At 44.8% G+C, this 26,078-nt stretch overlaps 2 protein-coding genes across 5 annotated transcripts in view; one reads left to right on the top strand and one right to left on the bottom strand.

Annotated features, from left to right (window-relative positions):
• LOC147618878 (Adaptin ear-binding coat-associated protein 1 NECAP-1) overlaps positions 1 to 24,184 on the bottom strand; it is a 55,213-nt gene extending 31,029 nt beyond the window's left edge. The window contains exons 1-6 of one of the 4 annotated variants that reach the window (XM_086773975.1): positions 23,941 to 24,184; positions 11,847 to 11,878; positions 11,660 to 11,760; positions 11,419 to 11,500; positions 11,266 to 11,297; positions 11,090 to 11,180 (exon numbers count right to left, since the gene is read on the bottom strand). In XM_086773975.1, the coding sequence (XP_086630101.1) occupies positions 11,090 to 11,180; positions 11,266 to 11,297; positions 11,419 to 11,500; positions 11,660 to 11,760; positions 11,847 to 11,878; positions 23,941 to 24,051 (449 nt within the window). In that variant the 5' untranslated portion in view covers positions 24,052 to 24,184. The remainder of the gene's footprint in view (positions 1 to 11,089; positions 11,181 to 11,265; positions 11,298 to 11,418; positions 11,501 to 11,659; positions 11,761 to 11,846; positions 11,879 to 23,940) is intronic. The other 3 variants (XM_086773976.1, XM_086773977.1, XM_086773978.1) reach the window with 3 other exon arrangements.
• LOC147618879 (uncharacterized) lies at positions 6,512 to 7,490 on the top strand. The gene has a single exon (XM_086773973.1). It carries the CDS (start codon positions 6,594 to 6,596, stop codon positions 7,155 to 7,157), a length of 564 nt encoding a protein of 187 aa, XP_086630099.1. The 5' UTR covers positions 6,512 to 6,593; the 3' UTR covers positions 7,158 to 7,490.
• Positions 24,185 to 26,078: the final 1,894 nt, after the last annotated feature.

Below are 26,078 nucleotides of genomic sequence, written 5' to 3'. Positions count from 1 at the left end.
ATTTTATGCTTATCTTGTGACTTTGCAATGGCTGTCCGTACCTGACCAAAGGCTACATCCAAGTCATAAACATATTCATCAGCTACAAAAATCTCATCCTTTGTACGAAGGATGGGTGGCAATACCACTCTGCCATAAATAATCTCAAACGGAGCCTTTCTCACTCGCCTCTAAGCCATGCTTACTAGCCTCTAAGTTTGAAGCGGGGACCATGTCTTGTTTCTTTGCTAGTGTTGGAGTATAGGGACTATTGAAGGCTCTCCAGACATTACCTCATCACTCCGAAGGGGAGTTTGTTTGGTATTTCGGAGTCTAGTAGTGTGTCCATTGGTGTGAACACCCCCTTATGGTACGAACATCCCTTATTAAGGTCTAGGTCAAAACATGAGGCTTGATGCCTATAAAAGCACGGAAGTATTATCATAATTCATTCATCATCGTGTTGTGCAATCTCTCTCCATAGTGCTCTCTTCTCTCTCTCTCTCTCTCTCTCTCTCTCTCTCAACACCATGTAATCTCAACAAACAAGTCCCCCACATGGTCATGGAGAGAGTCATTGTCACGAGCCTGTGGCAATGACTAACTTTGTTTTTGCTTTCTTTATCGGATTGGTTTCCTGTTTAGAAACCCCTTTTGGAATCCAAAATGTCTGCATTGCTCAGTCGGAGTGGACAGCATTAAAGTTCAGTGAGAGAGTCTAAGTTTGGATGGCCTAAGGTTTACAGGCACTGAATATTGACATTAGATTAAGGCTAAGAGAAGGGTGGGTCGAAAGAAGAAGAAGACAGATAAATATCTCTGCTAGAGGGCAGTGCACTTGGAATTTGTCAGTGCTCTAGAGATAGAAGAGCATCCAGAAGATCAGAGGGACGCGATTCTGACATCTCCTAAATTTTAGGGGAACCTGCTATTTTTGGCCTATGTCGGAATTGAAATGTGTTCGCGTCAAAAGGAGGGCAATTAAATGGGGAACAATAGTCCCCAAAGACCTGCAGTGAGCTGATGAGCTGGCCAGGATATTTTTAGGCTGGAAGTCCAAAGCAGGAAATTGCTTATTAAGGTGCCATTTGTCACATTTTAAAAAAAAAACTTTCCACTCGTGGGAGGCTGAGCACTCGTTTTCTCTCTGTGGGAGCTCATTTGGTGAGTTTGCAGGTGGATTGAAGCAGGTTAAGGGCTATTGAGAGCTGCCTACTCCCTTTGCCTTGATGCAGTGAGCCATACGTGGCTGTAAACCACTCCTCTACTCTCTCAGAATGATTATGCCTGCAAGAGGCTTTCTTATGTGTATGTACAGCTGTGAGGAATTCATGCTTCCTGGCTAAGGCAAGAGCCTCCTTTGATAGGAACAGGCGCGGTTAACCACCGTACCATAGCGGGTACCTGTGGGGGTCATAACCCCACAAAGCAGGTGTCAAATTCAGCAATTTATTGTTGCTGTTTATGACTGTTTTTGGGCTGTTTCGGAGCCCGAGAAGGTACCGGATTGCAATAAGGTCAAGCCAGATGGATTCCAGAGTGAACAGAGGGCCATATGTGTGCAAAACAGAGTAAATTTCAGTGCTGTGCAGAAATTACAGCAAGCTGAATTACTGGTTTTTATGCTCTGTTGAGAGGGTTTCGACGTACTGAAGAGGTCAGAAGTGGTTTGGAATGATTCTGACATATTTTGGGTCAGTTTTGGGACAGTTATGCTGGCGAAATTTTCAGGAATGTGCAGAAAATTCAGCAAACTCAATACCTTGTAAAAATCTCTTTTTCTAAAGAATAAATAAATACCGAAAGGGGCGCCAAGCTTTGGGGCCTATCTGGTGTCGGTGTCAGCTCCTGGGGACATTCTAGTTCACAGGATTTTGTTGTTTTTGCTCTGTGTTTAAGCTAAGGTATTAAGTGACGACATAAACTCGTGAAAGCCGTGTGTATTGAAGAAGATCTACCGCCCAGTCAGTAGTACAGGCCGGTTTCATGGTTCCATTGCCGGGACAAACATCACTTTGTTTTATTGAAGTGAGCCTGGGCCTGCTGGGTAGAAGCACAGAGCACTGATGGCTGACCGACGTGAAGAAGCTAGAGAGGAGTTCTCTTCCTCCCAGGAAAGAAGAGAGGTTCTAGTGGTTTCAGAGGCTGGAGAGCCGTCTAGGCCGTCTCATGCAGTGCCACCTCCTGTCATGCCTATACCACAGGGAGCCAGAGCAGATGAGGATGCTGCTTTCAGAGCTCAGTTGCTAGCAGCAGTGGGTATGTTTTCCCAGGTCATGCAGAATCCACGTTTCTTGGAGTTTCTGCAACCTCCTCAATCTACTCAGCCCATTGGGGCTACAGAGTTAGTGCAAGAACCTGTTGAGGTTCAGACACTCAGTGTACATCCTGCCGACTCACGAGAAAGGGCAAGGCAGCTTGTGGGGTCAGTGGAAAGAGCACCAGTACTTCCTTCTGTTCACGAACAGGTGGCTGAAACGCCAGTTGTGCCGGCTTTTGTTGAGCAGCCCGCCACCTTACAGCAGCCATTAGTTGGCCAGTTTGGACAGGGAAGTCAGTTCCAGGCACCGCCGCAGGTATTTCCACCACCTACCTTGCATCCAGGCTATTTTGGAGGCGGTTCTGTGTTTCAGAGCATGGCTGGTTATGCGCCAGGAACAGTGGATTACCAGCAGAGAACTGTGTTTGGGGGTTCACAGAGTTTTATGCCAAACCCCATGTATGGCAATATTGGCATGCAGCCAGGTTTTCAGGGTGTTCAGAGCAGTTTTGGAATGCCACAGGGCACTTTTGGCATGGCTGCTTTTCAAAATCAGCCACCACCTCTTGTACAGTCAAACCCGTTTGTGGGTGACAGAGGGATGATGATGCCATCGGATAGTGTCCTAATGATGCCAGCACCTACTGTTGATAAACCGAAGCCATACAAAGAAGGTGGAGCAGCTGTACAGTTTGACACTTTTAGAGGCTTTGAAGACAGGACTAAAGCACTTTCCTTCATACAGCAGTTTGATGCTGCCTTTGCTGGAGGGAACTTCACAGAAGTTTCTAAAGTGAGAAAGGCTGCCACTTTTCTGAAAGGCAATGCTAGCCAATGGTGGACCACTTTGTTGATGCAAGGTCAGGCACCGTCCACTTGGGTTGGCTTTAAGCAAGTGTTTGCTGCAGCTTGGTTAACCAATGAGTTTGAGGTTGATGTGATGTCAGCCTGGCACAGTTTGGATGCCTCAAAGTGTAAGGATCTCGAGGATTATAATAAGAAGTTCTGGAAAGCTTTGTTGCCAGTCACTTCTTATAGAATTGTGCCGTTAACTGAGCAGATAGAGAAGTACTGTTGTGGCCTGCCAAAAGAATTGCGCAATTATTGCACAAAGACCAAGGTTACCACATTGACTCAGCTGATTGAGAATGCAAACACAGGGAATGCACTGTTGCTGGGTCAGACTAGTGGTTTTGGGGGCAGCAGCAAAGAGGGCAAATCAGCCAGAATTTCAGCAGCCAAACAGGTTGAAAAGGTTGATGAGCAGGGCCCTCAGAAGACAGGTAAAGCTGGATCAGCAAAGAAGAAATTAGCCAAGGCTTTTTGGCGTCAGTCGAAGAGCAGCAAGCCTCAGTTTAAGCAGAGAACTGAAGAGGAAACACAGGCTTTAAGGACTGAGGGTAAATGCTTTATCTGTGAGAAAGCTGGTCACATATCAAGGTTTTGTCCTGACAAGAAAAGGCCAGCTGACTCAGAAGAGAAAGAAGACAAGAAAGGAAAGAAGGTCACCCCTTCGGCAGGTTTAGTGCCAGATATGCTAGGGGATAGACCTCAGACAGATGCCAGTGAGTTGTGTAGAGCCTGGGGAAAGGTCAGAGATCAGCATGTTCTCATTTTCTTTGACCCTGGGGCAAAGGCAAACTTCATTTCCCCACAGTTGGCTGCACAGTTGGGCATCAGAGCTGATGAGATGGGATACACAGCTGAGGCAGGTTTGGCATGTCCTGGCCATTCAGAGTCTGTGACACCCATCCTTGGAAAGTTACGTCTGCATATACAGTCTTATGTGGATGCAGAAGACTTTTATATCATGCCGCTTGAGGGATGCGATGTATTGCTTGGTATGCCGTGGTTGTACAGAGTGCATGGCATCTTGGATTCCTTCAAGAAGACTGTGACCTTGGAAAGTAGAGGGAAGACTCATGTGCTAGATGTTAAGCTCAAAGGAGAGTCTGTACCTATAATTTCAGCTTCTGCTATTACCTCGGTAATAAAGAATCATCTTTCTGCGTATTTGATATTTGCACGTGATTTGAATGAAGTAAGTGAGTCAAATTTGTCAGTACTTGAGAAAGACAGATCTGAATTTTTGTCACAATTTAGTGATGTCTTTTCTGACTCATTACCGTCTGAGTTACCACCAGAGAGGTCAGAGGATCATGGTATAGATCTGATTCCAGGCAGTAGTCCACCGAATCGACCTCCGTACAGGGTTAGTGCAGCGCAGCAGAAAGAGATTATGAGCCAGGTGAATGAGCTGCTGGAAAAAGGGTTGATACAGCCAAGTTCATCTCCCTTTTGCTCTCCTGTGCTCTTAGTGCAGAAGAAGGATGGCTCATGGCGCATGTGTATAGATTACCGCGCTTTGAATAAGGCCACCATAAAGAACAGGTTCCCTATTCCAAGGATTGATGACATCTTAGACCGCTTGGAAGGCGCGTCTATGTTTAGCAAGATAGATCTGAAAAGTGGCTACCATCAGATCAGGATTAGAACTGAAGATGTGCATAAGACTGCGTTCAGGACGACCTTTGGCCTGTATGAATTCCTTGTGATGCCATTTGGTCTGACGAATGCTCCTGCCACATTTAATCGGATGATGGATCGGATATTCCGACCGTTTAGACAGTTTGTTGGCACCTTCTTTGATGACATGATTGTCTTTTCAAAGTCGGAAGAGGAGCATAGAGACCACTTGTCAGAGGTGTTCAATGAATTACGTAGTCATAGACTGCTTGTGAATGGCAAGAAGAGTAAGTTCTTCTTGGAACAGATTCAGTTCTTGGGGCACATTGTGTCTAAGGATGGGGTCAGAATGGATCCTGCTAAGGTTGAGGCAATCAAGACATGGCCAGCCTTGAAGACTGTGCATGATGTCAGAAGTTTTCTTGGTTTATGCTCTTACTACAGGAGATTTATCAGAAATTTTGCTGAGATTGCTTCACCGTTGCATGCTCTGCAAAAGAAAGACGTCTCTTTCAGATGGACACAGAAAGAGATTTCAGCTTTTGAGCTACTGAAAGAAAAGATGACTTCTAGTCCAGTGATTATATTGCCAGACCTCAGGAAGTCATTTGTTGTCCAGTGTGATGCATGTGGCAGCAGTGTTGGTGCTGTCTTAATGCAAGAAGGAAGGGTAGTGGCATATGAGAGCAGAATATTACAAGGGCCAGAGAAGACTATGCAGGTCTATGAGAAAGAACTGCTGGCTGTAGTTCATGCTCTAGAAAGTTGGAAACACTACCTTTTAGGTGCTGATTTTGTTGTTCAGACAGATCATCAGACTTTACGCTATTTTCTGACTCAGACAAAATTGTCGGAGAAGCATATGAGATGGGCAAACTTTTTGTCTATGTTCCACTTTCAGATTGTGCATGTGGAAGGCAAGAAGAATGTTGTGGCAGATGCTTTATCAAGGAAGCCACAGATTTCAGCAGTGTCTATTCCTTATCATCATGAGTTAGATGACATGAAGGAGCAGTATGCTGTTGATGAGGATTTTGCCCGAGTCTATGATCACATTGTGAATGGACAACCTCATGACCACTATCTTCTCAAAGAGGGTTATATGTTGATGCATGGGAGACTGTGTGTCACTAGGCCACTGAGAGTGAAAGTGATGACAGAGAGTCATTCTCCTCCGTATGCTGGACATCGTGGTATAGATGCTACAGTTAAGGCGGCTGAGACTTTCTTTTACTGGCCTACTTTGAGAAGAGATGTTGAAGATTATGTACGGCAGTGTGTGATTTGCCAGAAGGTCAAGTTTGACAGGCAAAAAGCACCAGGGCTGTTACAGCCATTGCCTATTCCAGAGAAGCCATGGGAAAGCATAGCAATGGACTTTGTGTTTGATCTTCCTAGGACACAGACAGGGAATGATGGAATATGGACCATTATATGTAGGTTCAGTAAGCAGGCTCATTTCATTCCTGTTCGAAAGAAGATTAAGCCAGAGCAGATGGCACGATTGTTTATGTGCAACATTTTCAAGTACCATGGGATGCCACAGTCTGTGATTAGTGACCGTGATCCACGAATGACTAGTCTTTTCTGGAGAGGCATATTTGAGAACATGGACAGCACGTTGAAGTTTTCTTCTTCGTTTCATCCGCAAACTGATGGGCAGTCTGAAGAGGCAAATTCTACTGTCCTTGATCTGCTAAAGTGTTATGTATCAGAGCAGAAAGCAAAGTGGGAGCAGTATTTGCCATTGGTTGAGTATGCATATAATAATACAGTGCACTCTTCAACTGGCAAAGCACCTTTTGAGATTGTAGAAGGTGGCAAGAAAGTGCCCCCCATTTTGCATACAAAAGATAAGATTTTTGAGGCAGATCAGTTTGTGCAGAATATGGATGAGACATACAAGAAGATTAAGCATGCCCTTGAGAAGACTCAGGCTAAGCAGAAAAGAGCAGCAGATATGCATCGCCGAGAGCTCATGTTTAAAGAGCATGATTGGGTCTTGTTACGCTTTGAAAAGGCACGACTTAAGAAACGTAAGGGCAAGGAAAGCCTGTTTACTAAGCTGAGTATGCGGTATTATGGGCCTTTTCAAGTAACAGAGAAGATCAGCGATGTATGCTATCGGCTGAAATTGCCTGAGCAGTGGAAGATTCACAATGCGTTCCATGTGAGTCTTCTTAGACCCTTTGTGGGTGATGTGCCAGTGGATATGCCACCTCAAGATCAACCTGAAGTTGAAGAACTTGATGAAATTCTTGTTCCAGAACAGATCTTGGCACATAAGGAACGGAAAGTAAAAGGCAAGGCTGCTAGACGCTATTTGGTGAAGTTCAGAAACTATCCACCTTTGGATGCTAAGTGGATGGAAGAGGGTGAACTCGCTGAGTCACCTAATGTATTGGGACTTTACCTTGAGGCATTTAGTCTGCAGCCTACCTTGACCCATTGATTGAGGAACTGTATAGATTGTTATAATACAATTGCTCCATCGATCATGTACAGCTAGTCTATCTTTTGTCTTGTGGATTATTCAGTTAATAGATACATGTAGTCACCAATTTTGGCATATGTTTCAGTACTATGGTTTTGGTTTTGTCAACATGTATTTCTGAATTTAGACTCTACGTGAACTATATTGCAGTGTGACTGAATGTCACTGTTAGTGTTGGGTTCATCGACAGAGCAATGACCATGCTTGTAGTATACATGTCTTAACTTGATGTTGGTTCATCTCGTTAACTGGAAACATGTATACGACGCATGCAAATGAGGACATTTGCGATTTCAAGAGAGGGGTATGTCACGAGCCTGTGGCAATGACTAACTTTGTTTTTGCTTTCTTTATCGGATTGGTTTCCTGTTTAGAAACCCCTTTTGGAATCCAAAATGTCTGCATTGCTCAGTCGGAGTGGACAGCATTAAAGTTCAGTGAGAGAGTCTAAGTTTGGATGGCCTAAGGTTTACAGGCACTGAATATTGACATTAGATTAAGGCTAAGAGAAGGGTGGGTCGAAAGAAGAAGAAGACAGATAAATATCTCTGCTAGAGGGCAGTGCACTTGGAATTTGTCAGTGCTCTAGAGATAGAAGAGCATCCAGAAGATCAGAGGGACGCGATTCTGACATCTCCTAAATTTTAGGGGAACCTGCTATTTTTGGCCTATGTCGGAATTGAAATGTGTTCGCGTCAAAAGGAGGGCAATTAAATGGGGAACAATAGTCCCCAAAGACCTGCAGTGAGCTGATGAGCTGGCCAGGATATTTTTAGGCTGGAAGTCCAAAGCAGGAAATTGCTTATTAAGGTGCCATTTGTCACATTTTAAAAAAAAAACTTTCCACTCGTGGGAGGCTGAGCACTCGTTTTCTCTCTGTGGGAGCTCATTTGGTGAGTTTGCAGGTGGATTGAAGCAGGTTAAGGGCTATTGAGAGCTGCCTACTCCCTTTGCCTTGATGCAGTGAGCCATACGTGGCTGTAAACCACTCCTCTACTCTCTCAGAATGATTATGCCTGCAAGAGGCTTTCTTATGTGTATGTACAGCTGTGAGGAATTCATGCTTCCTGGCTAAGGCAAGAGCCTCCTTTGATAGGAACAGGCGCGGTTAACCACCGTACCATAGCGGGTACCTGTGGGGGTCATAACCCCACAAAGCAGGTGTCAAATTCAGCAATTTATTGTTGCTGTTTATGACTGTTTTTGGGCTGTTTCGGAGCCCGAGAAGGTACCGGATTGCAATAAGGTCAAGCCAGATGGATTCCAGAGTGAACAGAGGGCCATATGTGTGCAAAACAGAGTAAATTTCAGTGCTGTGCAGAAATTACAGCAAGCTGAATTACTGGTTTTTATGCTCTGTTGAGAGGGTTTCGACGTACTGAAGAGGTCAGAAGTGGTTTGGAATGATTCTGACATATTTTGGGTCAGTTTTGGGACAGTTATGCTGGCGAAATTTTCAGGAATGTGCAGAAAATTCAGCAAACTCAATACCTTGTAAAAATCTCTTTTTCTAAAGAATAAATAAATACCGAAAGGGGCGCCAAGCTTTGGGGCCTATCTGGTGTCGGTGTCAGCTCCTGGGGACATTCTAGTTCACAGGATTTTGTTGTTTTTGCTCTGTGTTTAAGCTAAGGTATTAAGTGACGACATAAACTCGTGAAAGCCGTGTGTATTGAAGAAGATCTACCGCCCAGTCAGTAGTACAGGCCGGTTTCAGTCATGGTCATGTACAAGTCCCATACATGGTCATGGTCAAGTGAGCATGTCCTGCACATGATTTCAGTGCATGTCTCGCACGTATTTGTAACCCGCTGAAAAGATGTAGAGGTATTCCTCCAGGCACTTACTCTATCCTCTTCATATTGTGCTATTCATCATCAAGATTGAAGGTGCTGAATTCCATTAATCAAAGCATAATCCTTGTCTGTAAACTTCCGCATGTTACAAAGCACCTCACAAAAGTCCTGTTCTATAGAGTGCACTTCCTGTAGTTTCTGATGATGGATTTATTATAAGCCCTAGATACCTTCATCGGCACATGAATTTCTATGCAGAGAAAGATGCATATTGGATATTTTTTTATTATAAAAGTGTGATTATCATTAGAATTAATTTCTATCCATAGAAAGATGCATATTGGAAATTCTTTTTATTATAAAAGTGTTGTTTTCATTTAATTTTGATTTTATGTATAGAAAGATGCCTAAAGGAAAATATTTTTATTTCAAAACAATTATTCTCATTGATTTTGATTTTATGCATAGAAAGATGCATAAAGGAATTTATTTTTATTTCAAAAGAGTTATTCTCATTAATTTTGATATTTTTATTTCGAAAGTGTTATTTTTCTTAAAATTGAATTTATGCATAAATAGATGTATAAAAAGATTTTGATAAAAGTGTTATTCCCACAAAAGTTGATTTTTATAAAAGAATGAATGGATGGATAGGTGTTAAAAGTGTTATTTTCATTCTATGCATAGAAAAATACATATTAGAAATATTTTTATTATAAAAGTGTTATGTCCATTAGAATTAATTTCTATGCATAGGAAGATGCATATTGGAGAATTTTTATCCATCCAGACACCCTACTCAAACAGCGCCCAGGAGGTCACAGCCAGCAGGATGCTTCTCAGACCTCCATTACACACTTTGTTAAATTGCCTCAGCCTACAACAGAGGCCACTCAGGCCCCCCATGGACAGAGGGATCACACAAGCCATCGCCATGGAGTCACTAGAGAGAGAGCTTGATCCCTTCTGAGAGCTCGACGTCCCCACCCCCGTAGATCTGGATCTTCCACCCATCAATTACAGACCAGTACATACACTGGAGACATGGACCATGGGAGGTGAACTTCACCACAGCCCTCTGCCATGGAGGAGAATGGTACTATTATTGGATACATGCAGGACTCACGTAGTGCATAGGTCCTGTTCTTTGGGTCTAGTTTCCTACTTTTCATATTTTGTTGGTATACAGTTACCCACATATCATATATATTACTTTTGGTCTCATAGACCCTCGGGGTCTTTCGTGCACGTTAAAATCAATCTCTCTCTCTCTCTCTCTCTCTCTCTCTCTCTCTCTCTCTGTGTGTGTGGAGTTGATGCTTGGGACTTTATCTACTGGAGTTGACACACCACAGAGAGACTATTGAGGCAGCAGCCCGAGATGTGGGATACTGTACAGACATAGAGCTTGATCCCTTCTGAGAGCTCGACGTCCCCACCCCCGTAGATCTGGATCTTCCACCCATCAATTACAGACCAGTACATACACTGGAGACATGGACCACGGGAGGTGAACTTCACCACAGCCCTCTGCCATGGAGGAGAATGGTACTATTATTGGATACATGCAGGACTCACGTAGTGGATAGGTCCTGTTCTTTGGGTCTAGTTTCCTACTTTTCATATTTTGTTGGTATACAGTTACCCACATATCATATATATTACTTTTGGTCTCATAGACCCTCGGGGTCTTTCGTGCACGTTAAAATCAATCTCTCTCTCTCTCTCTCTCTCTCTCTCTCTCTCTCTCTCTCTCTGTGTGTGTGTGGAGTTGATGCTTGGGACTTTATCTACTGGAGTTGACACACCACAGAGAGACTATTGAGGCAGCAGCCCGAGATGTGGGATACTGTACACACATTTATCACTGACTTCTTTGGCTCCCAGCAGAGAGTCCCAGCTGACACTCAGCGTGTGCAGGACTCTCCGAGACATGTTCACAAGTCAAGTCAAAGGAGCATCCTCCTTCAATGCAGAGCTTCAGACATTCACTAGTGGATGCATTCATCAAATGCCCAGCCTAAAATGACCATTTTGATAGTGTACATCTTACAAAACCTTCGCGTAGCAAAAAAGAAGGATATAAGAGCTCACTTCACATGATCATAAAGAGCTGCTTGGAAATCATATGCAGGAATCCTTTCTCGAAATCCGATCCCAATAAATGCATGACGTGCTTGCGGACCTGCCAAAATTCCACCCTTTATAGACCAATCCAATCTTCTAAACACTGATGGAAAAGATTCCAAAAAAAAAAGGCATATGCTTACCAGAGTTGTCCTCTACACGCAACACAAAAAACCTGTAAGAAAACCTAATTTCAGCACACCATGCAACCCACGGTCCACCTCTTTACATCTCACACACCATGTATCATGGCATCTAAATAATGTATATGTGATACTTTGAGCAACTCGGGCTACCTGCTACTGTCAATGACAGCTTCAATGGGGAGGGGTTGATCACCTCGCACTGGAGCTTGTGCATACAACTCTCCTGCAAACCCTAAACCACGAGTCAACCACACCAAAACCAATTTATAACAACCAGCGCCCAGAATACAGCACATTGTATAGTTTTTTCTCACATTTACCACACCACCTACTTGGGCACACATTGGAGACATGCAACCATGCCTTGCCATGCAGGTAAAGTAGCACATGCCTGTAGTATTGTCTTCTAGCCTGATAGTGCAGTCTTCTCCCTTGCTGACGACTTTCAAGGAGCCCTCCCAATCCCATTTGTTTATGTTCCATTCATCTGCCCTGCACACACAGCCAAACCAAAGCTTCAAATCCTTCCCACCTCTTTGCCCCTTGAAGATAGAGTGCCAAGTGCTAGAAAATTTTACCTGTAAGAGGCGGTACTTTTCCTTGGGGGTATCTATCAATCCAAGAAAAACTGACTTAAGTAAGAAAAATTTGGGAAAAGTAGCATGTCCATCCAATGGACAATATGCTTTGCATTTTGCTTAGCAAAGCCTTTTTAAACACTGAAAGAAAAACCTTAGAAAAGCATTATAAATGAAGCCTCAACGTGTTTTGAAGCATGTAAAAAGAGCATAAGCTTATCACATACAGAAATGCAGAAGAAGTTTGCTATAGAGTCCTCTAATTGGGCTACATATGTTGGAAATTGGCGGCCACTTTCTGGGAGGTCATCCATCCCAGTAGTGTTCACGCCACTGCAAGCTTAACCTCCACCACTCTAATCCCTTCCAAGCCACAAAAATAGGTGGAGGAAGGATGATAACGGCCCTAGTCTTCTATTATTTATGTATGATCTCATTATCCTTGGCACTATGCATGTGGTATGTAGACGGCTAGGCCATGACCTTCCAAGAGCCTCCCTCGATTGGCCACGACAGGGGGTACCCAGAGCCTCCCTCGATGGCCAGGACAGGGGGTACCCAGAGGCTCTAACGACACTTGGCTCAATGGTCTACCTACTCTCACAGAGATGTCACCAGGCTATTCCAGCACATGCCCACTTTCTAGTGAGTACTCCGGGCATACCAGCACGACGTAGCTTTCTTAGTCATCACGCATTCGGCCTTCGTTCAGCTCCATCGAGAGGAATTATCAAGTTGACCACTCCGCTTACAACGTCCCAACATGCTCTCCCTTGGCTCTAATACCATGTTGGAAATTGGGGGCCACTTCCCGGGAGGTCACCCATCCCAGTAGTGTTCATGCCATTGCGCGCTTAACCTCCACCTCTCTAATTCCTTCCAAGCCTCGAAAATTGGTGGAAGAGGGATGATAATGACCCTAGTCTTCTATTATTTATGTATGATCTCATTATCCCTGGTACTATGCTTGTGGTATGCAGACGGCCAGGCCATGACCTTCCAACAACAAAATTTAGGCATTGGATTGATTGAACCAAAGTGAATACATTCCATGGATCTTCAAGGTCTTGGCAGACCTCAGGACTAGTTCAACTAGCGAAGTCGGTGGCCAACACAACCGGAGGACACTCGTGAGACAGCATGCATAGGAGAGAGCATCCCTTTGGTTGTGTTGGCCATTGACTCTGTCGGTATCCCAAGATGGTATCAGAGTTTGGGTTGCGACCGACTCTGCTAGTCGAACTAGTCCCGAGGTCAGCCACTGCGCCCTTACGCACTTAACCTCCACCCCAGTAGTGTTCACGCCACTGCACGCTTAACCTCCACCACTCTAATCCCTTCCAAGCCACAAAAATTCGTGAGGAGAGATGATAATGGCCCTAGTCTTCTATTATTTATGTATAATCTCATTATCCCTGGCACTATGCATGTGGTATGTAGACAGCCAGGCCATCACCTTCCAACAACATCAGCAGCAAAATTTAGGCATTAGATTGACTGAACCAGAGTGAATACATTCCATGGATCTTCAACGTCTTGGCAAACCTAAGGACTAGTTTGACTTGCGAGGTCGATGGCCAGCACAACCGGAGGACACTCATGACAGCATGCATAGGAGACATCATCCCTTTGGTTGTGGTGGCCATTGACTCTGCCAGTATATATACCTAGATGAATCCAAGAACATACCCAAATTCACCTCATGGTAGTCATCCACAAGACAATAAACCATCAACTCCATCATGCATAGTATGGACTAGATACTACGACATCCCCACTAAGAAAGTGCAATTTATAACCTCATGGTAGTCATCCACAAGACAATAAACCATCAACTCCATCATGCATAGTATGGACTAGATACTACGACATCCCCACTAGCATCATCAATGCCCAATAGTGGGTGTAGAACTTGGTATCAATATATGCTCCCACACCCCCCCCCCCCCCGGCACACACACACACAGCATACATTCATACAAAGGTTTGTGTACTGAGTTTCTGTCAGAACTCCGGAGATACAAGGCAAACTCAACCATAATGAAGCCTAGCACCAAGGATCACAACGAATAGAAAGAATTATTACAACAGAAAGGTAGTTGATAGGGCATATGAACCCCATTGACTCTGTTCGTATCCCAAGATGGTATCAAAGCTTGGGTTGCCACCGACTCAGCTAGTCAAACTGGTCTTGAGGTCTGCCACTATGGCTATGCGTGCTTAACCTCCACCCCAGTAGAGCACCCCACTGCGCGCTTAACCTCCACCACTCTAATCCACGAAAATTGGCGAAGGAGGGATGATGATGGCCCTAGTTGTCATGGCCCTGTGAAAATGGAGCAGGACAAGTGTGGGCATGGTGGTTGCAGAGTCAGAATATTTTATGATTCACATGGGGGGTGCCCGGACAGTGTTTAAGATGTGTGGACATCCCTAGGTGTGAAGGGGGGAACTAGAAACATTAAGTTTTAATGTTTATTGGAGTTTGCCCCTAGGCCTTAGTGGCCCTAGGAACTTATTAAAATTTGGGGCCCTAGGGATTAATTTGGGGAGGAGTTTTCTCTCTCTTCTCTCTCTCTCTTCCCTTTTTGGGAGTCGTGGAGTAAAAGAGGAGTTTCCTTCATGCGCATGAGAAGAAGCGTGGAAAAGCTCAAGAGGAGAAAGGCGGCTGTTTTTCTGTGTGCTGCTGCTGATTTTCTGAGTGTAGATCAGCCGTACAGCACTGTACGGCCAGATCTGTGTAAGCACTCTCTTTCTCTCTCTAGTACAGGCGGCGGGTCTTCTTCTCTCTGCTGGATTCTCTGCGCACAGGGTCTGGACAGACTGTACCAGCAGGTACAACAGCCAGTACAACACTGTACGGCTGCCGTACAGTGTACGGACAGCCAGGTACAGCAAGTACAGTTGCTGCAGGCTGCTGCAGGTGGTGCAAACAGGTGCTGGACAGACTGTTTACTCTGATTCAGGCAGGTACAAGAGTGGACAGCCGGCTGTTTGTGCAAGTACAACTCCTGGCACGTATCCCGAGGCGGTACAGACGGGTACTGTGCTGATTTTCAGATCTGTATATTTCAAGGACAGCATAAGAGTGGACATCAGGAAGAGGATACAGGCAAGTTCAAGCACAGATTGGTGCTGTTGCTTCCTCCAGTGTTGTTTCACGAGCTGAACTTGGTAAGCTCTGTTTCTGTTCATCTATCTCTCTTTCTACTGCTTGATGTCTGTTGCAGATATGTGTTATCTGGCCCCTTGTGAGAGGAGGGGTATGGCAGATTGACAAGGGTTGAGACAGAGTTTGGACAGCACATGTATGTTTGAGCTGAGAAGATGTATCATGCACTTGAGTTATGCCAGATGTATGCCCATGGCTGGCCTGCTTTGTGATCTTGGCTGATCAGAGGGAGGCACAGTGTGTTGCTTGAGGACACAGATCTGTGTGCATAGATCCTCTGTGCTGAGAAGGATTTGTGGGCCATCAGATTGGACTTACAGGTGTAAACTCTTGGCTGGTCTTTGTGTTGTACTCAGCCATTCATATTATTATAATTGAATAAAGAAATACCGCAAGGGGCGCCAAGCTTTGGGGCCAACAGGTGTCGCTGTGTTTTCAGATTTGGGCACTCTAGCTCCAATCTGTGTTTTGTTTCTCATCTAGACTACAAGTGGACGGGTGATTGCTTCTACCGCACTCTGGTTTTCTATCAGAGGCCGGTTTCAAGGTTCCGTCCCCGGGACCAATCATCAACTTTCTAAAGGGGGTGAGCTCGTGGTTGCTTTGAAGAAAGCCATCGCTGAAAATTCAGCAATCATGTCTGATACAGAGGAAGAGTACTTCTATCATGAAGAAGAAGAGCAAGAGACTTCTCCTGAAAGAGATGTATCTGAGGATATCTTTGCAGGAGAACAGGCTGCAGATGTTGAGCCTTATGAGGATGTAACACAGCCAGAAGATGTGCATGGTAAAGAGGATGATGATGCTCGGTTCAAAGATCGCTTGGCTAGTGTTATGGATACTTTTATGCAGCTCACACAGAGTGAGAGATTTGCTGAATTTTTGAGATCTCGCATAGAGCCCCGCACAGAGCCCCAGAAAAAGAAGAAGAAGGTTCGTTCGAAGAATCTTCCTCAGGGTCATAGTGGTGCCATCCCACAGGAACCATCTTTTGGCCAGTTTCCGAATATGCAGCACGCTTATGGTGCAAACTCTCAGAGTTCCTTCTATGGACAGCCACCTATTCCTCAGCAGAACATGCATCCAGGTTATTTTGGTGGTGGCTCGGTGTTTCAATCCATGACTGGGGGTTATCCTCAGGGAGGCATGGGTATGTATGGGCCTTTTGGAGCCAATTTTCAGCCTGGCATGCAAGGGAATATGTATGGTGGTATGCAGTCCGGTATGGCTGGAAATATGTTTGCAGGCATGCAACCTGGGATGCAAGGCAATATGTTTGGTGGCATGCAGCCAGGTATGCATAGTGGAATGTATGGAAACATGGCTGGAATGTATGGTATGCCTGGCATGGGAATGGGAAATGTTGACCCAATGATGGGTATGAATGTTGGGGGCAGCAATCTTACGAAACCACTCCCATATGATAATCTAACGCCTATGGGAAAGGCGAAGGATTACAAGGAAGGGGGAGCTGCAGTGAAGTTTGACACTTTCAGTGGGGCCAAGGATAAATTGAAGGCACTTACCTTTTTACAGCAGTTTGATGCTGCTTTTTCTGGTGGGAATTATACAGAGTCCTCGAAGGTGAGGAAAGCTGCCACTTTTCTCAAGGGCAATGCTTTGCAGTGGTGGTCTACTCTTCTTTTGCAGGGCATAGCACCCACCACATGGGTCCAATTCAAACAGGTTTTCTCTTCCGTATGGCTCACATCTACATTTGAGGTGGATGTTATGACCGCATGGCACAAGCTGGATGCTTCAAAGTGTGATAGTTTGGAGGATTATAACAAGAAGTTTTGGGAAGCTCTACTCCCAGTGACTTCTTATCGTGCCGTGCCATTATCTGAGCAGGTAGAGAAGTATTGTTGTGGGCTGCCCAAGGAGGTACGAGATTATTGTATAAAGACAAGAGTAACGAACATGTCACAGATGATTGAAAATGCTATGACAGCTAATGCGTTACTCACAGGTGGTTCATCTGGGTTTAAAGGCAGTAAGAAATTGGGCAAGAAAGCTGAAAAATTTGGGCATGCTTCTCGTGATGCTAAAGGGTCTTCAGAGACAAAGTATAAGAAGTTGCCAATGCCCAAAAGGACTTCTGAGGAAAGACAGGCTTTGAGAGATGCTCAAAAGTGTTTTTACTGTACTGAAGAGGGGCATATGTCATTCAATTGTCCCAAAAGAACGTCCAAAAAGGACCCTGACAATAAAGGAGAGCCCAAGCCAAAGAAACCAAAGCCTTCTACAGGCTTAGTTCCTGATCTTGTGGGGGAGCAGCTAGGTGGTGAAGCTACAGAGTTGTGCAGGGCATGGGGCAAAGTGAGAGATCAGAATGCCTTGATCTTCTTTGACACAGGTGCTAGAGCCAACTTCATTTCACCAGATTTGGCTGGCCGATTGGGGATTCGCGCAGAGGAGATGGGGCCGTTACATGAGGCAAATATGGCTTGTCCAGGGTATGCAGAACCCGTCACTCCTATTATTGGGAAGCTTCGGCTTCATTTGCAGGGTTATGTGGACAGCGAGGAGTTCTTCATCATGCCTTTGGATGGTTGTGATGTTTTGTTGGGGATGCCATGGTGCCACAGGGTACATGCGGTGGTGGATACTTACAATAGGAAAATTACTCTGACTCATAGAGGAAAAGAGCATGTATTGGATGTAAAACTCAAAGAGGAATCTGTTCCTATTGTATCCGCTTCGGCGATTTCATCAGTAATGAAAAAGCATCTTTCCGCGTACTTGATTTATGTAAAGGATGCACAGGATGATGAGTCTAGGTCTAATTTGTCAATGTTAGATAAGGCCAGGGCTGATTTCTTAAGTGGGTTTCAAGACTGTTTTTCCGAGTCATTGCCAGGAGAATTACCTCCTGAGAGGCCAGAAGATCATGCTATAGATCTGATTCCTGGTAGTACTCCACCGAATAGACCGCCGTATCGTGTTAGTGCAGCCCAACAGGAAGAGATTATGAGTCAGGTGCAGGAGCTTTTCAATAAGGGGTTGATTCAGCCTAGCTCATCACCCTTTTGCTCACCTGTGCTCTTAGTGCAGAAGAAGGATGGTTCTTGGCGCATGTGTATAGATTACAGGGCGCTGGATAAGAATACCATCAAGAATCGATTCCCCATACCGAGGATCGATGACATCTTGGACCGCTTACAGGGCTCCACAGTCTTTAGTCGTATTGACTTGAAAAGCGGGTATCATCAGATACGCATTAGACCCGAGGATGTGCATAAGACAGCATTCCGAACCACATTTGGGTTGTATGAGTTCTTGGTTATGCCCTTTGGTTTAACGAATGCGCCTGCCACATTTAACAGAATGATGGACAAGATTTTCAGGCCTCATAGAGAGTTTGTGGGCACATTCTTTGATGACATGATTGTGCATTCACAAACTGAGGAAGAGCATAGAAGGCATTTGGCCATTGTGTTTGCAGAACTCAGAAACCATAGGTTGGTGGTTAATGGCAAGAAGAGTGAGTTCTTTTTGCAGGAGATACATTTCTTGGGGCATATTGTGTCTGGTCATGGAGTCCGTATGGATCCAGCCAAGGTGGAAGCAATACTTAATTGGCCAGCTTTGAGGACCGTGCATGATGTACGCAGCTTTCTAGGATTGTGTTCCTATTACACGCGTTACATACGGCACTTTGCTGAAATTGCTTCGCCTCTTCATGCTTTGACGAAGAAAGCAACTCCGTTTAGATGGGCTGATCGGGAAATTACAGCATTCAAAAAGCTCAAGGAAAAGCTTACTTCGGACCCAGTATTGGTGTTACCGGACCTCCGAAAGGCTTTTGTTGTCCAGTGTGATGCATGTGGAAGTAGCATTGGTGCAGTTCTCATGCAAGAGGGACATGTGATAGCCTATGAGAGTAGAGTTTTGCAAGATGCCGAGAAGCATTTGCAGGTGTATGAGAAAGAGATGTTGGCTGTAATTCACGCTCTTTCTACTTGGAAACACTACTTGCTTGGGGCTGATTTCACTGTGCAGACAGATCATCAGACCTTGCGATATTTCCTCACGCAGACTAAGCTTTCAGAGAAGCATATGCGTTGGGCAAACTTTTTGTCAATGTTTCACTTCCAGATTGTGCATGTGGAAGGCAAAAAAAATGTAGTGGCAGATGCTTTGTCACGCAAGCCACAGGTCTCTGCAGTTTCACTTGCTTATCATCATGAGCTTGATGAAATGAAAGAGCAGTATGCCCATGATGAGGATTTTGAAAGGTTGTATGATCAGATGTCTGAGGGTCAGCGGCATGAGCATTATACTCTCAGAGATGGGTTTTTATTGATGCATGGCAGACTGTGGCCATTGCGACTCAAGGTTATGATTGAAAGTCATGCTCCACCGTATGCAGGTCATAGAGGTATTGACGCCACGGTCAAAGCAGTAGAGACTTTCTTTTATTGGCCAACCTTGAGAAGAGATGTTGATGCCTTTGTGAGGCAATGCATCGTATGTCAGAAGGTAAAGTTTGACCGTCAGAAGACACCTGGGTTATTACAGCCTTTACCTATTCCAGATAGACCTTGGGAGAGCATTGCCATGGATTTTGTATTTGATCTTCCACGGACACAAACGGGAAATGATGGCATCTGGACTATCATATGCAGGTTCAGTAAGCAGGCTCATTTCATTCCCGTGAGGAAGACAATTAAAGTGGATCATATGGTGAAGTTGTTCATGGCGAACATCTTCAAGTATCATGGCTTGCCTACGTCTATCATTAGTGACCGTGATCCACGGATGACGAGTTTGTTTTGGAGAGGGTTGTTTGACAACATGGGTACAACTCTCAAGTTTTCATCGTCATTTCATCCACAGACAGATGGTCAGTCAGAAGAGGCTAACTCTACAGTGTTGGATCTTCTCAAGTGTTATGTGTCAGAGCACAAGCAACAATGGGAAAAGTATCTTCCTTTGGTGGAGTTTGCATATAACAACACTGTACATAGCTCGACAGGCAAGGCGCCTTTTGAGATTGTAGAAGGAGGGAAGAAGGTTCCACCCATTTTGCATACAAAGGATAAGATCTTTGAGATTGATCAGTATGTGGAGAGCTTGGATGAAGCTTATCGGAGAGTTAAGTTGGCCCTCCAGAAAACTCAGCAGAAGCAAAAGAAAGCCGCAGACCGTCACAGACGTGATTTACAGTTTGCATTGGGTGATTGGGTTCTTTTGCACTTTGAAAAGGCTAGACTCAAGAAGATGAAGGGTAAAGAGCGCTTATTCCCTAAGTTGAGCATGCGATATTATGGGCCTTTTCAGGTTTTGGAAAAGATTGGTGAGGTAACCTATCGATTGAAGTTACCAGATCACTGGAGGATTCACAATGCTTTTCACGTGAGTCTTCTTAGACCTTTCCGTGGGGATGTGCCTGAGGATGTATCAGACGAGGGTCAGCCGGAAGTTGAGGAACTTGATGAGGTTCTGATTCCAGAGCAGATATTGGCACATAAAGAAAGGAAGGTACGAGGTAAAGTTTCCCGTCGCTATCTTGTGAAGTTCAAGAACTATTCACCGATGGATGCGAAGTGGATGGAGGAAGGTGACTTAACAGATTCACCTCAGGTTTTGCAGCTTTATCTCGATGCCTTTGAGTTAGAGCCGACTCTTATTGTGGCTCATTCAGGTTCAGCAGAGCATGGGTCTGGAGCATTACCTGATGCTCAAGAGGGGGGTAGCACCTCCACTCCCTTGATACAGACAGGCTCAGATGACATCTAGAGGTCGCTTGGTGCAGATTTTATCTCATCCGAAGGTACTGAGGCTGACAGTACATCTGTTTATGGGACTTCTATGATATATGTGTACTAGTCACATGGAGATTTTTGTGGATATGTATGGTTCACAGTGGTATACAACTTGGACTATTACTATGCCATTGGTTTGCAGTGAATGTTGATACATGTGTATGGCTTAGAGAGATTGGGACGCTGATCTTGCCATATTGTATATTTCACTTTGGATATTTTGATGCATCACCAGAATGCAATCGAGGACGCTTGCCATTTTTCAAGAGGGGGGTATGTCATGGCCCTGTGAAAATGGAGCAGGACAAGTGTGGGCATGGTGGTTGCACAGTCAGAATATTTTATGATTCACATGGGGGGTGCCCGGACAGTGTTTAAGATGTGTGGACATCCCTAGGTGTGAAGGGGGGAACTAGAAACATTAAGTTTTAATGTTTATTGGAGTTTGCCCCTAGGCCTTAGTGGCCCTAGGAACTTATTAAAATTTGGGGCCCTAGGGATTAATTTGGGGAGGAGTTTTCTCTCTCTTCTCTCTCTCTCTTCCCTTTTTGGGAGTCGTGGAGTAAAAGAGGAGTTTCCTTAATGCGCATGAGAAGAAGCGTGGAAAAGCTCAAGAGGAGAAAGGCGGCTGTTTTTCTGTGTGCTGCTGCTGATTTTCTGAGTGTAGATCAGCCGTACAACACTGTACGGCCAGATCTGTGTAAGCACTCTCTTTCTCTCTCTAGTACAGGCGGCGGGTCTTCTTCTCTCTGCTGGATTCTCTGCGCACAGGGTCTGGACAGACTGTACCAGCAGGTACAACAGCCAGTACAACACTGTACGGCTGCCGTACAGTGTACGGACAGCCAGGTACAGCAAGTACAGTTGCTGCAGGCTGCTGCAGGTGGTGCAAACAGGTGCTGGACAGACTGTTTACTCTGATTCAGGCAGGTACAAGAGTGGACAGCCGGCTGTTTGTGCAAGTACAACTCCTGGCACGTATCCCGAGGCGGTGCAGACGGGTACTGTGCTGATTTTCAGATCTGTATATTTCAAGGACAGCATAAGAGTGGACATCAGGAAGAGGATACAGGCAAGTTCAAGCACAGATTGGTGCTGTTGCTTCCTCCAGTGTTGTTTCACGAGCTGAACTTGGTAAGCTCTGTTTCTGTTCATCTATCTCTCTTTCTACTGCTTGATGTCTGTTGCAGATATGTGTTATCTGGCCCCTTGTGAGAGGAGGGGTATGGCAGATTGACAAGGGTTGAGACAGAGTTTGGACAGCACATGTATGTTTGAGCTGAGAAGATGTATCATGCACTTGAGTTATGCCAGATGTATGCCCATGGCTGGCCTGCTTTGTGATCTTGGCTGATCAGAGGGAGGCACAGTGTGTTGCTTGAGGACACAGATCTGTGTGCATAGATCCTCTGTGCTGAGAAGGATTTGTGGGCCGTCAGATTGGACTTACAGGTGTAAACTCTTGGCTGGTCTTTGTGTTGTACTCAGCCATTCATATTATTATAATTGAATAAAGAAATACCGCAAGGGGCGCCAAGCTTTGGGGCCAACAGGTGTCGCTGTGTTTTCAGATTTGGGCACTCTAGCTCCAATCTGTGTTTTGTTTCTCATCTAGACTACAAGTGGACGGGTGATTGCTTCTACCGCACTCTGGTTTTCTATCAGAGGCCGGTTTCACTAGTCTTCTATTATTTATGTATGATCTCATTATCCTTGGCACTACATACGTGGTATGTAGACGGCCAGGCTATGACCTAGCAGAGTCGGTGGCCAGCGCAACCAGAGGACACTCATGACAGCACGCATAGGAGACAACATCTCTTTGGTTGTGCTGGCCATTGACTCTGTCGGTATCCCAAGATGGTATCAAAGCTTGGGTTGCAGCTGCTCCTGGACCTGGACCGCTCTCCTTCTTGCTTGAAATGAGGGGGGTATTAAAGAAATGCATCTATCACATGCGTAGGAGGGAGTTGGTTTGGTGGGTAGCAGCTTTGGTTTTTCCCACGTAGCATGTGAAGCCTGTGCTATAGGCCACAATGGGCTTCTTGGCATTTTCATTTCCACACCCCCCGCGGGATGGATTGGCTGGTGGATCTCTTGCAGAGTTGAACCCCATGCATTCATTGATGAGAACCTTGTGGTTGATTCTGCCAGGTAGACTGGCCCTTGGTCCTCCAAAATGGTATCAGAGCTCCGGATGCTGGTGACCCTGGGGTACTCTCCTCCCCCAAAATGAGGGGGGTTGTTTGACGGATGGTGGCCTCGGTTTATCTAGCATGGGGCAACAAAGGCCATGATGAGCAAGCCTGGTCCTTTTAAGATAGGTTCACCTGCGAAACTGAAACCTGCTGGCAGGCTCATGACTGCACACATGTGTGACCAGTCCCACCAGCAAGGTCCCTAGTTCAGTCAGCCGGCCCCACCTCAAAAGGACTGGGTGCACGCCAGGGCCAGTGAAGGCCAAAAAAAAAAAGGGAAGAAGGGGGAGGGGGCGTGGGTGGGTGGTGTGCTTATATTTCATCTAGTATCTATTATAAAATTAGATCATTAATGGGGTACTACCAATGTTGGGCAAGACCTGGATCACACCTAGGTCTGGCTCAAGCCTTAACCTCAATAGTGGGTCTTGGCAGTGTAAGACAGGGCTTCAGGCATGGTGTTGGTCTAGCCTCAAATTCAATATATTTGCCAAGGAGAGGTAAAGGTATAGAGAATGTGTAGGATCTGCAGGATGGAGCTTGAGAATCAGACCTCTCTAAATTCTCGACTCATCATGTTTCGATGTTCTAAGGTCACTGTGGTGAAACAAAGAAGTTGCTCCAGAAATTCCAGATTCACCATATTTTGATGCTTTAATGATATGCCGATGAAAGCTTAATTGGCAAAACAATCACGATTGAGGGAAACAAAGTGTGGGATCTCTCTCTCTCCCTCTCTCTCTCTCTCTCTCTCACTAACACACACACACACACAAACCCCACCCACCTCCCCAAAAACAAAACAAAAAAGGGATGATCTTTCCGTTTAACCAATTTCTGCAACAACCACAGAAGGGGAGGGGGGAAACGGTGTACAATCAAATCTTTGTGTGTGTGTGTGTGTGTGTGTGTGAGAGGAGAGAGAGAGAGGGGGGAGGCAGGGAGTGCAGGTATACCAGGTAGACATAACACTCTTTGACTTGGAAGAGAACAAGCTCTGCATTCTCTGTGGCTTCTTCGTTCTCGATCTCCTTCCCTGCTCTGCGATTCTCTCCTGCTCCACCCATGCTTCGATCACATGCCTAGATCGGCGAATTAACAAGATTTTATGGTACAATTCTGAAAATCCGTGGTTGAATCGTTCCTCGGAATATCTCTTCAAATATTTTTGACGAATAGAAAACCCCCCCCAAAAAAAAAGTATTTATAGTTTTAGTTTTATTAGGAATATATACGTAGAGAGAACACACATCTTCTTTTCTTCTTTGTCTTTATCATTAGTCCTTTTTTTTACCAATAATACTTATTTATATTATCCAAAAAACTTACTATCTACTCTTTTTTCACCTCATTCAAGGTTTGACATAAAAAGTCTCGTCTTTCATCTTCACATAAGAAACAAGATTGTTCCCAAGAGATCTGATACCCCAGCCCAGCAGTAAACAAGCCTCCATCATGGCATCACTAGTGCAACCACGAGGGGACTGTTTTTCTAGCATTCTCCCATGCTTTGACCAAACCTTGATTGTGGGTATAGTGCCAACCGGGTTCTCAATAAAGGCAACAAATGTGTAATCAATTTGTTTTTCCTTACGGTACCATCTCTGAGTTTTAGGTCCAAATTTAGAAGGCCTTTTCTTCTCAACCCAAAATCTCACCTGCAACCAACAATCCATCATTAGGGAAAGAACCCTAGTAGTTTGAAGCATAGCCAGAATCAGGGAAACATTCAAAGCATATTCCTCTGCAAGTTCTGAATCAACAAATCCAATTCTAGAGATCTAATTTTATTAACATTACATACAGACCAGCACATGCACACACATTTATACATCAACTCTGAATCTTGCAACCGTGTACATGTAGCCCTCAAGAATACTGTTTCATTCCTGCTAGTCCAAATTTCCCATAAGATGCAAGTTCTGATAATGTTGAACACTAGCCCACTAAATTCATCATCACTGACTGCCCACTTCCCAAGTAACCAATCCTCCCAAAAGGTTTGCATGTCTTTATCATTAGTCTTTACTAGTACTCAACCCAGCATTCTTCAATATCCACATCTCTCTCCAACCATCTTGCTTTATCAGAATCCACACTATGCTTGACCAGCCTAAGGAGCTTATTCTCAGCCTGAAACCTTCTATGAGAGCAGTCTTCTTTAAGACTAAGAGTAGAGCCAAGAAATTCTACCCTTTTTTTGCAATTTGCCCAATACCCTCCAACTGTTGCCCTCCCCCATCTAAGATCTTACCCGTGACTTCTCTACTCTTTTTCCCCCAAGCAAGTTTAAATAGAAATCTCTCACGTTTTCTTCTATTGTTGAAGGTTTTCCATTTTATCAAACTCTCTTCCTTTCTGGCACACTCTTCATCCTCTTATTTCAAGGCACATTGATACCTAAAATATTGATTGACTCATCCTCCTCAGTGAGTCTATCAATCTGTGTCTTCCTTTGAAGACATTCCAATTGCTTGGTCCAATTCTTCCTTTCCTGCCTTCTCTCTTCAGCTCTCAACTTCCCAACAGCTCTAATGATCCCTTACATCTCGTTAGCAAAGATTCTCCATGATCCTGCACTCATTCCTCTCTTTTTTAATATGTTAATGGCTTGTTCGGTGTAGCCAACAAAAAGGTTATCCTTAAGCAAGAGGTTATTAACTCTCAGTTTCCTAGTTGGAAACTGATTCAATTCGGATTCCTCCCAGTCAGTTGAATGTCAGCTCCACTTCAAAGGCATGTGATCAGAGGTGACTGAGCTAGAGTCAACCAAAACCCTTAAGAGTATGGGGGATCCATGAAGCCTGCTGATGATGACTGAAGAAGAGTCTATCAATCCTGAAAGAAGAGCGTATATATTGCAAGCTAAAATATGTATGCCCAGGAATATCTCTCCAATCTCCTAAAGTCCACACATCCACCAACCTCGTTTTCCCTCTCAGCTCATCCCATTTGCCTTTCTCTTGGCCCATCAAAATGGTGCTCCCCCCACACATATCTACATGTCTCTCAACCATATTAAAGTCTCCCAAAATGATGTAGTGATCCTGATATTAATCCACTCCCACATTCCACTCCTAATTTTATGATTATG

This window comes from Cibotium barometz, chromosome 34 (genome assembly GCF_041138505.1).
Source record: "Cibotium barometz isolate CiBa-2024 chromosome 34, ASM4113850v1, whole genome shotgun sequence".
NCBI lineage: Eukaryota > Viridiplantae > Streptophyta > Polypodiopsida > Cyatheales > Cibotiaceae > Cibotium > Cibotium barometz.
This window is presented reverse-complemented; position numbering and strand designations above follow the sequence as displayed.

Coding starts and splice junctions, on each gene's coding strand:
- LOC147618879 (XM_086773973.1), top strand. CDS start 6,594: ATGGATGAGACATACAAGAAGATTAAGCATGCCCTTGAGAAGACTCAG.